Source organism: Sceloporus occidentalis, unplaced genomic scaffold (genome assembly GCF_023333645.1).
Source record: "Sceloporus occidentalis isolate IW3139 unplaced genomic scaffold, rSceOcc1.0.p SCAF_101, whole genome shotgun sequence".
NCBI lineage: Eukaryota > Metazoa > Chordata > Lepidosauria > Squamata > Phrynosomatidae > Sceloporus > Sceloporus occidentalis.
The window spans coordinates 2,489,208-2,503,816 of record NW_028317081.1 but is presented as its reverse complement, the minus strand read 5'-3'; the positions used below and the strand labels follow the sequence as shown (position 1 = coordinate 2,503,816).

The window sequence follows — 14,609 nt, the reverse complement described above, 5'->3', positions numbered from 1 at the left end:
CCAGACGTTGACAAGTTTTATACTGATGGCACCCATAGTTTTAAAGTTACAATGTGTCCAGCGTCTATGCATTTAACTTCAATGTTACTAAAGGTTTACAAGCAATGATGGATGGTCAATACAACCATAATACTGCCAAGTCTCTAGCAGCATAAGATCATGAATATAAGTGTTTCAACTATTGTTGGGCCTCTAAGGCTTCTCACCAATGCCCAATTCCTTCCTGTAAGTCGGTAGGTAAGGTAGGTAAGCATAGTAGGTAAGGGTGGTCCCTACATAACAAGAAATCGAGGCACCTGGTTGTAACAGGTACATAGCTTTGAGTTCTCTGGCGGATACCAGAAGAAGAGTGATTGGTTCAGAAAAAGACAGCAGATCAGCTTGGTTTCTTGCTATACAGCCTTGTAACATATTTACTCAGGTCCAACACTTCCAAGTTCCCATATATGTTAAACCAATGGAGGAAAAAGCCCAAATGAGACTTTTATCCAGTTTTGCAAAAGGGTAAAAAGTCCTTCTTGATACCAAAGGTAATCACACCGTTCCCTGGATGTATGTATGGTAACGTTGAACACTAAATGTTCACAACCCATGCTACTTTGTTTTGAAAACATTGACTGAATTCACAATTTCACTTGGCAGTGCCTTCCATGCCATAACTGCCCTGTTCAAAAAAAACATTTCCTTCACATGACATCAGTTTTCATGTAACTTTAGATGATACCCCTGTGTTCTATGAATAAAAAGATTCCCATACATGTCTTTGCATTGTCCATTGAAAATACTAATTTACAATCATATCCACAGTTAAGACATCATTCTCCAAAACAAATACACTTTTACCTTCATAGCTGAGATCTTCTCTTCCTTTATTTCATTTTGTTGATCGTCTCTGAACCTTTAACATTTCCATGATTTTTTTCTTAATTAAACTGGTCTTACCAATGATATATAAAGAGCCAATATTATGTTCTCATCCCATATAGGTAAAATATTTGTGCACACTCGCTAAAAAGGCAAATATTACATACCAAAATGAAGCATTATACTGTCAGGCCTGTGATGCGGATATTATTTGCAACTCTGATGGTGTCTGTAAGGCCAGAAAACTAATAATGTTTGATTTTTGTAATTTTCAAAGCTTGTTTTGTTAGTATTTCCAGGATTATTCCCTCTTCCCTTGCAGCTATCATAATATTGGAATAATTTTTACTGTCTAGGTACTAAGGTGTATGCTCGCGATTCCATCATGTGGCACCAATAAAGGGACACTTGGGAGGTATGCCCTCTCAATTTTCATGTGCAAAAATATAGTGCATCACAGTTCACTGGCCCCAGGGCCTTCCAACAGAGTTGCAGATGTCTATCTACCAAATAAAAAGATCTAGCACAGCGAGAACAAAATGCCAAATACTGAGGTTCTGTCTACCATAAATCACAAAGTCATTGTAATACTGTACTGCAGCTAAACAAAATCTCTGAGTGATTTAGGGCATTCTGTATAAAGTTAAACTGCATTTTCTGTGTAGTTTAACCCTTGAAATGTGGGGAGGGTTTGGTGAGTAATGTATTGGATTCCATTCTACCACCCAGAAACCAACTCAAAAGATTTACAAGGTCTAATTATATCAATTATGTTTTCAAGATAATTGTTCTATAAATCTTTATACCCAAGCATTAATACTAACTATTTGGGGTCAATTTAACTCACAATCTGTTCCAAGTATTAATAGAAGTATGAGAGCAGAGCTAAGAATTGATTTAAAGGCTAGTACTTAGACCAATGAAAACGTGTTGTTCAGATGTGGGAAACCCTAGAATCTTTTCATTTTCTATCATCTATATAATTGTTCCAAACTCCTCACTGGCCTGACCTTTAAATATGAACAGGCACGATGACAAGCACAACACTTAACATACTGTACGCTTCACTTAATAGCAGATATCCGGAATAAAATTAGCATGTTAGAGGGTATAATTACCCAAGATCTAATTAATTATCTTGCGTTCATCAAGTTCCAAGTTGTATGACCAATACTATATTACATTGATGGATTATTTAAAGACAACATACAAAAGAGGCATTTATTTGTTATTTCAATTGGTGAACATTGTAAAGAGTTCTTATTCTATAGGTGCTTAGTAGTAACAACTGTAATCTGTAGATTTAGCAGATTTACCCATTAATGGAGGAGAATCTGGAGGAAGACAATGACACAGCATGAATGGATACCTCTGAGGTTTGACAGGTTGTTTATGACCTTATCTTAGATAGTGGACCTGGTAACAGAAACACAGCTTAGTGTTGTCCACATCACTGCATCAAGCGTATTTTCAGAGTGATACAAGTCACATACAGTGTTAATAATATGACTATTTGTTTCATGCAGAGATTATAAAACTGTCAGGATTTGACCATCAAGGAAGAAAATCAACCCTTACATTGATTATAAATCCACTTTGTCATGGAAGAAGGGAACCCCTTTTGTTTAGTCCAGACTGGAGGCATCTTTGTTTTTTTACCTTGCAGCAACACAGAATATTCACCTTCTTTGGCTTAGCAGTAAAGTTGGCACTCTCTCTGACCTACCTACAGAGTGGGAAGTCACTTACACCCGATACCACTTCTAAAAGCTAATATAATACTAACAGTAAAAAGTTTTCCTCTTTAAGTCAAAAGGCTGTAATAGGTAATAAGCCTAACAAAAGTTAAATGGCCTCTCCTCATCCTAATATTGTGACATTTCTAGAGTTCAGAATGTTCTTAGTCTTCTGACTGCATATAGGTGGGCCGAGTGAAGAAATGGTGAAATAAAGATGCGGTCAGGACATGATGCAAGTGCGGAGTTATGGCAATTGTGTATGTTTAGTGATTTCCTGCCACTACCCCAATGTCTAACACATTGTAACAGCCCTTGGATAGAAGACAAGATTGCCTAGTGGCTAGCCAATTAATGAATCTCAAGGTGATATTTTCTCTAGCCAGGACATGGCTATGGATGCATTGGCGACACAAAAAAACCCTGAGAAATATCAATCTGTCATGATAACAATCAGGTGTTGCACCCTTTGCTTGCATTAGGCATCCTATTGCTTACCATCATACTTCTACAGAGTCTCCACAACACCGATTAGGGACATCTGTATCAAGAACACAGTCCTTCAGACCCATGTTTGAAATGCCATTGGTCCTTCCCAAGAAATGGTTCACCAATAGAGCTTAATTAATAAACAAAACTTGGTAAATGCCATATTTATATATATAAAAATGTACGAAATTAACCACAGAACCACATTTTTGTATGCAATAAAACAATAAGGCAGTTAAAACAATGTTGGCAAACTGTATTTGTTACATTTTGTGTGCAAAATATAATATTTCAAAGGTATTTTTATGAATAATGAAATTCTTACACTGCTGAAACACTGAGTTTCTTTGACATGGTCTACAGCAGTTGAGTAAATGAAGCATGAAATCCAGAGATTCCTCTATATGTCACAAGGACTAATGCTGACAATTGCAACATTCTCCCCCTGGCACTTGAGGACTCCAGCTTCACATTCAGTCAAGGTTTTCTTTATGCCATTTACTTGGACACAAATGCTGATTCCATCATCCCCACAAGTTCCAGATTCTCTGCAGGCACATGTATTCATTTTATCTAGACAGAGAGGGAAATGATTTGTGAGCAGAGCAGGCACATCACTAACATCTATATCAATAAAATTATGTTTCTATTCATTTGAACCACAGGATTATTTAACTTTTTGGCACCAACACAATACACACCACTGTACAACGGACACTTAAGTGGCTCTGTACCCACTTGGTATTAATCAGTGGAGTATAAGTAACCTGTTTTTTATGTTTTTAATACACCATTTGTAGAATTGTATGGGTTTACAGCAAAATATTTAATTGTATCTACTGTTGGTGATAGGGACATGGGATACTCGTCTAGGTCTACTGCTAATTCCCGCGCTACTTAGAAAACAGTGGCTTATTCTGTCATAATTTTTAACAGGACAGGGGCAGCAACCATGCTTAACTCTTGCCCCCGCTTAACTCTCTTTCCATACTCTCCAGGGAACAAAGGTCCACACAGGATGATATACGATAAGATAACTTTACTAAGTCAGGGATAACAGATGAAAGATACATTTACAGTGAGTAACAAATTATTCTTCCCAATGTGAACGTAAAGAGCCTATTGTCTTCACAACAGCATCACCAGAGGCCCCCAGATTCAATTTATACTGTTTGATGAATGCGTTCGTTCAGGTGGCTTCTTTACAAACAAGTTCAACAGAGACAGAGGCTCTGATGCAGAGTGTTTTAAACTGGCTAGGGGTTGGCTTGTCCATACACCATTGGAATTGGTATTGGTATTTAAGTAGAAATGTTTTAAAAATGTGCAAACCAAAGTTTCTACAAAGTGAACTGATGTGGGCTAAAACCAGACTCATCAGAAAACGAGGGGCATGATGTCTCATCATTAATCCAGTATACTCCAATTGAAAGAAAATTTGGGACAGAGAAATAAGCATGTTCTCTCAAATCTTTAACTATTAGTAGTATTTAACTGAAGCTTTGTTGGAAATATGAACCCTCTAAGTGTTGGAAATGGACATTTAAGATATTTAGTGATACCCATTTAATATAAATGAATCGGATGGATTTCTAAAGAATTACAGATTAAATTGTGCTGAACAAAATGATTATGGTGAGCTTTCTTTCTATAAGAGGTAAGAGAGACAGACAGAGAAGCAGTGAAGAGCGGTGGAGGAGAGAGAACGAGGATAAAGAAAAAGTGGAGATAAGAAGGGGAGAAAAAAGGGAAAGACGAAGAGACCAGGGTGGGGAGAAAGGGAGAAATAGATAAAAAAAAAAAAAAAAATTCAATGAACGGCACATGCTATGTAAAAACAATGTAATAATATTAATAATAATGTAATAATATAATATGTCTATAATAATCAGAAATTACTTACCTGAGCAAATTTGCCAGATATGACAGGAATCACAAGAGGTTTCTGTGACTTCTTGGAATTTACATTTTTCAGGTTGCGTCAGGGTATATTTTCGTCCCAAACATTCAAGAGCATACATTTTACAGATGGTTAGAGCGACATTTTTATTGTTTCTACCATCTACTGCACATACATCCAGCGAAGACCTAAAAAATACATAAATAAAGTCTGCATGTTCAGAGTATTGGTACATTGGTTCATATTATGGTTATGAGTGATTGTACTTATTTTATAACTTCATTGTTCTCAGCATCTGAAGGCTTAAAAGTATATGTACGCGTCCTTCTGAAAACGCCAAGACATTATTTTACTCTAAAACATAAGCAAGTAAGTCCGTTTCTGAAACTGCAAACAAATGGGGCATTTGAACAGAATTTCACAACTACTTTGTTTCTATAATGTATATCTCATTACATGCTTGATGTAACATCAATCCACTGTTAAATACAATATTATAACACCTTTAGTAAAGTATTAAAAGGGTAATAAAATCAGTTTTTCAAATATTTTTGAAATATTTTGTATCTTTTTGTCATATTAAACATTATAAAGGATAACATTCTAAACACATTTTAACAACTGCTCGACTGATTATAAGTGCAAAGTCTAAATATTTACTGGAATCAATTGTATAAAAAAGGAACATTTTAAATTATTATATTACCCGCATTCATATGGCATTTTACAAGTACATTTGGAATCCTGGATTTTTTCCCATGGCTGACATATACTTCCAGGTGTTTTTGGTGTCGCTCCAGTAACTATAATGAAGCAAAATGTATTACTCCAACATGTCATTCTGTGGTTCCCCATAAATCACAACCAGGGAGGGGTACACAGCAGATAGAGGTGCCTTGAGGCAGAATATAATTACTGGGAAATTAGTTTTTTTGACAGGAAAAAACTGTTTTGCAAATGAGATCGTTGATGGTTTGTGCATCACTAGTGATATGTATTACCATTTGTGTATTGTAGTCACCCCAGATCATCGGGGGGGCTTATCTAACAAAGTTCAATAAACGAATAACCGGCAACAGGGGGCCGGGAGGACATGCATATAGATGGATAGATATAAAGATAGATAGATCTATGATAATGACATTTAACAAATAATGTTGGGAACCGCATAAAAAGCATAGGATAAGTCTATGAAAAAAAATGACCAAACATGGAGTCTAAGTTATTCACACACTCCTATCCTGTGGTAGTCTTCCATCCCAAATATTGTGGGAACTGTCTGGGAATCACAGCTGATTACTAGTCCTGACTTCTAGGTGTGGAAGAAAGTCATCTTGCTTCATCAGATCTCTACCTACTGCTGCCTGATCCACATCCTTATTCTGAACATTTACAGGTATCTATATAAACTTTCCAAAGCTGGTCTACCTCCTTACGCCTGGTTCTGACTACTCCTCTCACATAAACAGAGAGAAGTTCTCATGTAAGGATCATGCTCCTAAACGTTTCTACTTCCTGCACCCCAAAATGGCTACTGAAGAGTTGGGGGAGCATCGCTAAGACATCCGTGCTGAAAACAAATGTTGCTGTACTAATGAAATATATTTTTTGCCACATTACGTAAATATTGAGTATTCCTATTCGTGAAAAAGAACTGCCAGCAACAACTATATTTCTACATTAGTCTTTTCACAACAGTAACATAAATAAATGTGGTGTATGGCTCAATAAATACACAAAATATAGACCCAATAAATTAAAATGATGTTATACACCGGTACTTACCTCTTTTTTTGCATTCGATGCTTTGAGTGTCAGGATACCAGGTGAGACTTGACCTGCAGAGAAGGCTGTCCGGACCCACTAAATGAAAATCTCGTGGACACGATACACTTATTTTATCTCCAACCTGATAAGCTGACTTTTCTGGGACACCTTTAATGTTGTGTGGGAGAACGGGATAAGAACACATAATTCCTGGAAAAAAATAATATTAAAATGCCTTAGTTTTGTAAACATAATCAAATAAAACTTGGGAAACAAGGATGTCATAGTTTCATATTTGCGCTGATGCATATTAAAGGTCTTTAAATTAAAAGTTATTTGGATAAAACTGTCATTGTAGATTTCATTTTGGCACAAAAAAGAATATCCCTAATGGTTTCTAAGTAAATTTGATAAAAATTACGCTCTCAAGGGCAAGGTCCCCATCTCCTCCTGTACCAGTACTTCTTAATAAGTGCTAATTTTATTGTCAATTTATAATGTGATATATTTCAATTGCACATTTTTAAGTCTTCTTTGGTCTCTCCTACTATTATTACATGGTTATAACTGGAATTGCTCATATATTTTATACAGTCAGTCGAACGAAGATTTTAAGTTATATATCAGAGGAAAATGCAAATCCATGATTACTTCACAGTGTCTCTGAGAGGTAACATTTAGCACAGTCAAGTTTGTGTTATAAACTGCCTGCTCAGAATTATCGCAGGTTAAATTATTAACATAGAATTAATGGTGTCATTTTTTATATTCCCATTTATATTACCCAGTGTGGTAACCCAAACCCAGTTTACAATCTTTATTTTTTGCATTGACTGCCGGTATTAAACCATATAAAATGCATGAATAATTCCAGTTTCCACTGTATAATATGCCTGAAGAAGTGACTTAAGTAGTCTTCTACATCTAATGAAGCCCATGGAGCAGCGAAGCTTAGGCGGAGTGGGCCTTGACAGAGCTAGGTGGTGTGCAAAAATAAGTGATTTAATTGGTTCAAAGTTGTTATGGGTGGGGTTATTATCAAGGTATATAAGTGGCAACCATTTTGTAAACAATCACTTAACTGCTTTTCTAAATCCTGGTTGTCCCACCCTCCCTCCCTTTAAGGTGGGTTGTGGGGGGTGACTACCCCGTTTGGTCACAGTGGTGGGGATAGTTGGGGATTATTGCCTAGTACGGTGGTTTGTTATATTTAATAATTTGACTTGGTTCAAGTTATTTGGGTAGGTTTCGAGCTGGCCTGTGGCTCAGAACCTGGGGTGGTGTAGGGGTGTCTCGGTATGCCCCTGCATTGGTGGTTTGGTTAAGTTGGTGGTGTAGGGGTGTCTCGGTATGCCCCTGCATTGGGGGTTTGGTTAAATTGGTGGTGTAGGGGTGTCTCGGTATGCCCCTACATAGTTATAATTTGGTTAAACGGTCTGGTAGGGGTGTCTTGGTATACCCCTATTGTGGTTAATGTGTTAATGGGTTAATGTGGAGGCACCTGGTATGTGTTGGTGCCATTGTTATATGGTTAATTTATTTGTTATGGGAGGTCATTGTCAGTGTTAATAAGAGGAAACTGTTAATTATGTTTAACCGGGGTGGCTTGGTTGACAATGACCTTTAAATATTGTATATATATTAATAAAGCTGTGGACAATATATTTTGCACCCAAATGAAGTGTCTGTGTCATTATTTGGGTACGGGGTACGGTCTTCCTGGGCACAATCTCAACTATGCGCTTGTCATGCAATTCAGTTAGCCAATAAAAGTATCATCACTACCAAACGTGTTTATTTTCTTTCCACGGCTAACATGGGTCAACGCTACACCTCTATAATGATTTCTATAAAAAACACATTTATAAAGGCTGTGATAACTTTCACTGGGACAACACAAAAAGATGCAATGTTACTTAAGCTTTTGAGATGACAGAGATTTCTTGTTCAGATCTTCTTGACATCTTTTTCATGTGTCGACTCATTACACGGCATCACCTTTGAATAAATGCTGCAACCTCTCTTGGACCAACACAGCTACATATACATTCCTTACGAGAAGGTACACTTACTTTTACAATGAATAGATTCCATCTGCCACAAAAGGTCTTTGGTGCATTCAGCAATGGGATTACCTACTAAAGTGTATCCTTCATTACAGATGTAAATTATACGTTTACCAACATGGAACGAGGAGCCAGCCTCCTGTAAGCAAAACATACAATGGAAAAGTGGAAGATGACAAGCTGTAGAACAGAAGCTGAAAAGACTGAAGTTTACATTGTGTTTCCGGTTGCTTTCCAAAAAAAAAAATTAAGTGCTGTTTGCTAGATAAGTCTTAATTTTAGTATAGTTTCCCCACCTAGCATCAAAGGGGTCTTCTGAAAATAAAAAAGCACAAATATGAGAAAAACATGGGAAATGAAGACATGTCTGACATGGGAATTTGCCAGGGGGTGGGCAACATCTTACTAAAATGTCTCAACCCGCAAATATTTAATACAGATACGAATATTCCTATGAAAGTATCTATTAATACTGATGAAGGTTATGTAATATCTGTGTCAGACCTCAAGTGCAAGCAACACTCTGTAGAATGTAAACTCTGTGTAAAACTCTATTTCTATTATTCTATAAGTCATACTAACTTAAAATACCATTGTGATTTTTACAATGTTTCGTTAGGCCACATTTTTTGCCCTCCTAAATAATAAATCTAATCCTTTTCAATTTACTGGGATTCAAAGATGACTTAAGAGCCATGTAGCTCAAACACTAGTCATTCTTCTTTTTTAATGCTCTGTCCTCTTTCTTATCAATGAACACTAGCTTTTCCATAATTCTTATGTTTTAATACACTCTAGGGACTTATTGAGCATGGCTTTATTATAGCTTTCTGTCCCAGAGCACAAGTGATATATATAATGCCTTCTTCAGCTGCGCTGTCTCTGTTCGGCCAATTTTATAGTTATTTTCTTCTTTATAACCGCATACCATTTTTACACTTGTTATATATTAGATTTTGGAATGGTGGAATAAACAATGTGATAAAATAAATGCCCATATAACAAAAGTAACATAAATTCTCAGTAACTGCAGTGCATGCAGCAGGTAACTTGTTAAAAGACAAGAAGCGATACTGTAGTAGGACATCGTACATGGAACATGCACTTGAGAAAAACAGTGGTCAGTCATTGAATGTCAAGTAGCCTTTCCCTATTTTAGAGACCTTTCAGGGTTGACAAGTAACCTTTTTCAGTTGCCTTCTCCATGTAAGCTGGTGCACTACTCAGTTTCAACAACTGGTCTTATCATTGCTTATGAAAGCTCCACCAAGGGGTAGAAATCTACACATGGCAGCAGGTTTACATTTATTAGTCCACTAATATCAAATTAGGCATTTTGTGATTTTATTTCATGCATGTAATTTTTAAACTACTAGCAGAAAGTTTACTGTGCAATGTTTTGACGATACCTGAATATGTCCGTTTTCAAGTGGAGGGGGAGATGGACAGAATTCTGTAGGTTCTAAGACAATATCGAAACAATGAGGTTCGACTTCCCTGCAAAGGAATATAATACTCCAGTTGTTAGAAGATGAATTCTACTGTATAAGGATAAGTGTCATGAACATTTCTTTCTTATTTAAGGAAATATGCATTTATGTTTTGTGTGCACTTAACTATTAGCGCTCCCTACTGTGAATTACCTTCTTTATACTCTACTTCCCACATAACAAAGAATTAGAGGTTTTGGCTTTTCTCCAGCTCTCTTTGTTTTAAGTATTATTTTCTGTGGTGCATACAAATCAGACAAAGTAAATTTCTTCTAATACAGACTAAGCAGCTCTAACCTACTGTATTAATTGTAGCACATAAAATATTAGAATTTTGATTAGGAAAGAAAGAATCGCAGTTCTAAAGCCTAGACATTAAACCAATTAAGTTTAGTTAAATATTATTGAAGAACAAACATGACATTTTAAAAAAATTTGTATAATTTTCATAAAATAATAAGCATATCATTGACGGAGATAGATACCACTTCCTTTATAAATTTGCCTCATTAGGTAAGATGTTTGCCGCTCGATAAAATCGGCTTTTGTTTTGTAAAATATTACATAGGCTACCAGTATGAAAAAAAATCACTGACTCTTTCTTAGAGTGTATTAGTTTAAGCAAATATATTAAATTATTCAACACAAGCAGCTGTCTGGGGAACATTTATGAAAAAAGGTACACGCACATGACAGGACATCCCTTGAGATGAGTAAAAATGAAAGTGTGACATTTAGCAAAGAAGTGAAAAAAATAGTACTTTTGTTTTACATGTGTTTGGTGAATCAGTTTTATTTATGATGTCTAAAGAGCTGCATCACAACCAGCAGGTTTGAATAGTGTAAAAGGGAATATCAACTTATATGTTTCTCTAGAGAGGTAGAAAAAAGAAAATATTTCATAGGAAATGTTGTCTGGCTATTATATTTCCAGATAAAGATTTGGACTTAGATAAGGGAATAAGGGGCAGGTTAATTTGTATGTGATTTTATGGCACATTGAGGGGTCTTTATTTAACACATATTTAATCATAGAAATATGATATATTTTATTTATTCAGTTAAACTTCTAAACACATTTTCTGCTCTTTACATACACATTACTGTTAGACTGCAGAACACCGTATTGTACTCATGGGAACAAAATGTTCAGATCCACTAGGGAAGAATGAGACCAGAAGAGAAAAATAAATATAGGGTGCCTGTCCCTCCAAAAAGACACTTGTAAGAAATGATGTAATATGTATCTAGAATTAAGGGTAGAGAGTGATAGAAGATATTCCACCAAAAGACATCAAATTGTCTTGAAAGCAGTTGAGTAACAACCATGATTGCATGATCGCACTTGCCCCCTTTAAAGCTGCTCTCCCTTCACACCAAGGGCCCACAGCTTACCACTCTGGCATGCCTGCCTCCCTTTGTCTGTCCCAAATAGTTCCCCAGCACGGGGAGGTAAAAGCAATGTATGTATACGAATGTGTGGATATGAATGTATATGTGTAGGTGTATATAAGCATGAAGTGCATTTGAGTAGGTGTTTGTGTGTGTGAGCATGAGTGTGTAAGTGTTAGTGTGTTAGCATGGATGTGTAGGTATTTGGAGAGGGCAAAGATGGCACAGGCAGGCTGTGTGAGGGGGCATTGACTAGCTATTTGGTGACAAAGATGGCACAGACAAGCTATTTGGGGGTATTGGCAAGCTGTTTAGGGGACACTGATAAGCTGTGTGATAGTGAAGATGGCACAGACAAGCTGCTTGGGGCATTCATAAGTTGTTGGGGGGGGAAAGGATGGCACAGGCAAGTTGTTTGGTGCTAAAGATGGAACAGGCAAGCTATTTGGGGCAAACATGACAGAAGCATGTTGTTTAGGGCAAACATAGCACACACAGCTGGTCCCAATATTCCTAAAAGTGAGACAGTAGTAGACTCAAACCCACTAAAATCTGAACAGTAAATAGTTTGCCTCCTTAGACCGTGGACAATGAATACCAGGATATGATTTTGAATATAGCCCATAGTATTATGATTAACTACAATGCTCTGCTGCTTCCTGCATAGACAAGAATTCTTCTTATCATAAAAAACAATCCTCCATCTTAATCTGATGACAGCTGACAGTTTAAAGATTTAGTTTATTGACTTTTCTAGATCAGATTGACAGCATCCATATTAATATAGGTTAAACTGTGCAAGGGAAGAGCAAGAGGGTCAAATACATGTTCTGTTGTTCAACAAGGAAAATCATATTTTTAACATTTTAAAAGTAGGCACAAAGAGAATTATGAACTGGGCTGCTATTTTAAAGACTAAACCTGATCTCCTTTTCACGTTTCTTTTATACTACTACTACTAATAATAATAATGTTTATTTTTATTATTATTAACTTTTATTTATATAGTGCCAATAATTTTGTAGCTCTTCTTGCAATACATATACAGTGTATATAAAAAGTCTACACACTCCTGTTTAAATGCCAGGTTCTTGTGATTTTAAAGAATGAGACAAAGATAAATCATGTGAAAACTTTTTCCACCTTTAATGTGACCTATAACGTGAACAATTCAATTGCAAAACATGGGATATGGGGTAGGGTGGCAAGACGGAAGCCTTTTCTTACAAAGAAAAACATCCAAGCCCGGCTGAAGTTTGCTAAAACAAACAAGTCCCCCAAAAGCACGTGGGAAATGTGTTCTGGTCTGATGAAACCAAGGTTGAACTTTTTGGCCATAATTGCTAAAGGTTTGTTTGGCAAAAAAACAACACTGCACATCACCCAAAGAACACCATACCCACAGTGAAGCATGGTGGTGGCAGCATCATGCTTTGGGGCTGTTTTTCTTCAGCTGGAACCGGGGCCTTAGTCAGGGTGGAGGGAACTATGGACAGTTCCAAATACCAGGCAATTTTGGCACAAAACCTTCAGGTGTCAATTAGGAAGCTGATTTGGAGCACTTTTGCAAAGAAGAGTGGGCATATATTGCCACGTCAAGATGTGCCATGCTAATAGACTCCTACCCAAAAAACTGATTGCTGTAATAAAATCAAAAGGTGCTTCAACAAAGTTTTAAGGGTGTGCACACTTATGCAACCAGGTTATTTTGAGGGTTTTTTAAAAAAGTTCCCCATCAAAGATTGTTCACGGTATATATGTCAAAAGTTCTGACATGATTTATGTTTGTCTCATTCTTTAACATCACAAGAACCTGCCATTTTAACAGGTGTGTATAGACTTTTTATATCCACTCTATTCAAGTGGTATGTGCTATACAAGAGTAGAATTGACTGAGACAAACCGATACATTAGGTGGAGAGAGTCTTGCTCGCAAATTCTTGAGGGAATGGGGTGACAAACATAAGGCACAGAGAAAGGGTGAGAGGTAGTGTGGTGGTTGTATCAGTGACAGGGAAGTTCTAGCAGCTAAGATGGTGCGGCTTCTCTGAAGAAGTGAGTTTTTGAGATGTTTCTTGAATGTCGGGAGGGTGAATGCTGAAGGTTCGTGGAAGTAGATTCCAGAGATATGGGGCAGCCCGAGTGAAATCTTGTAGATGGGAAAAGGAAGAGGTGATAAGTGAGGAGGAGAGCCTTAGCCCATGGGAAGAACATAACGATCGAGTAGGGGGGTATTTGTTTATGAGGGCAGACATGTATGGAGGAGCAGTGTTACCTTTTTAAAAAGCAAAGGAGATAAGACACTTGAATTATTAGAAAAAGTTCATTCCAATACTTTTATGAGGAGAAGGGGTCAGGAGACTGAATAGATATTTTAGTTATTCCACAGATTTCAGCACATCTAAGGAAAAACAGTCACTTACTTTTGAAATGCCACCAAAAAAATCAATCAAAATTAGGTTTTCAGCTTAAAAATTCAGTTAAAAAAAGAAAACATTTCACACAAAATATTAACCTATGTCAGTGTTTTTTATACTCATAAAATAAGAAACTATTTTTCCTTATAAACTCATTTTAAATAGGTCAGAAAAGAGGGTCGAGTGGAAGAAATTATTTTTTTATGGAAACAATACTATATTTTGTCAAATAGCTTGGAAAAAATCCAACAGAACTATTATATTTTGACATATCTGCTCTAGGGTATTCTAAATATTTATAGCATAGAAAGAAATGTATCAGATCGACAGATTGCTTATTACCTGACAATATTTCTGCTATTCTAAGGATAATGTATTCCAGCGCAGGCACTATTTATAAAGTATGTTCCCATTAAAACAGCATTTAGGGTTTTGGAGTATTTTCTCATATGTTCTGAAGCAGCAGTGGTGATTATAATTAGGCTTGT

General features: G+C 36.5%; 1 protein-coding gene across 1 annotated transcript in view; it reads right to left on the bottom strand.

Annotated features, from left to right (window-relative positions):
• Positions 1-3,489: 3,489 nt before the first annotated feature.
• LOC149283794 (complement component C7-like) overlaps positions 3,490-14,609 on the bottom strand; it is a 145,572-nt gene continuing 134,452 nt past the window's right edge. Inside the window, exons 13-18 of the mRNA XM_089497306.1 lie at positions 10,232-10,319; positions 8,829-8,961; positions 6,775-6,966; positions 5,696-5,792; positions 4,993-5,177; positions 3,490-3,662 (exon numbers count right to left, since the gene is read on the bottom strand). Coding sequence (XP_089353432.1) covers positions 3,490-3,662; positions 4,993-5,177; positions 5,696-5,792; positions 6,775-6,966; positions 8,829-8,961; positions 10,232-10,319 — 868 coding nt within the window. The remainder of the gene's footprint in view (positions 3,663-4,992; positions 5,178-5,695; positions 5,793-6,774; positions 6,967-8,828; positions 8,962-10,231; positions 10,320-14,609) is intronic.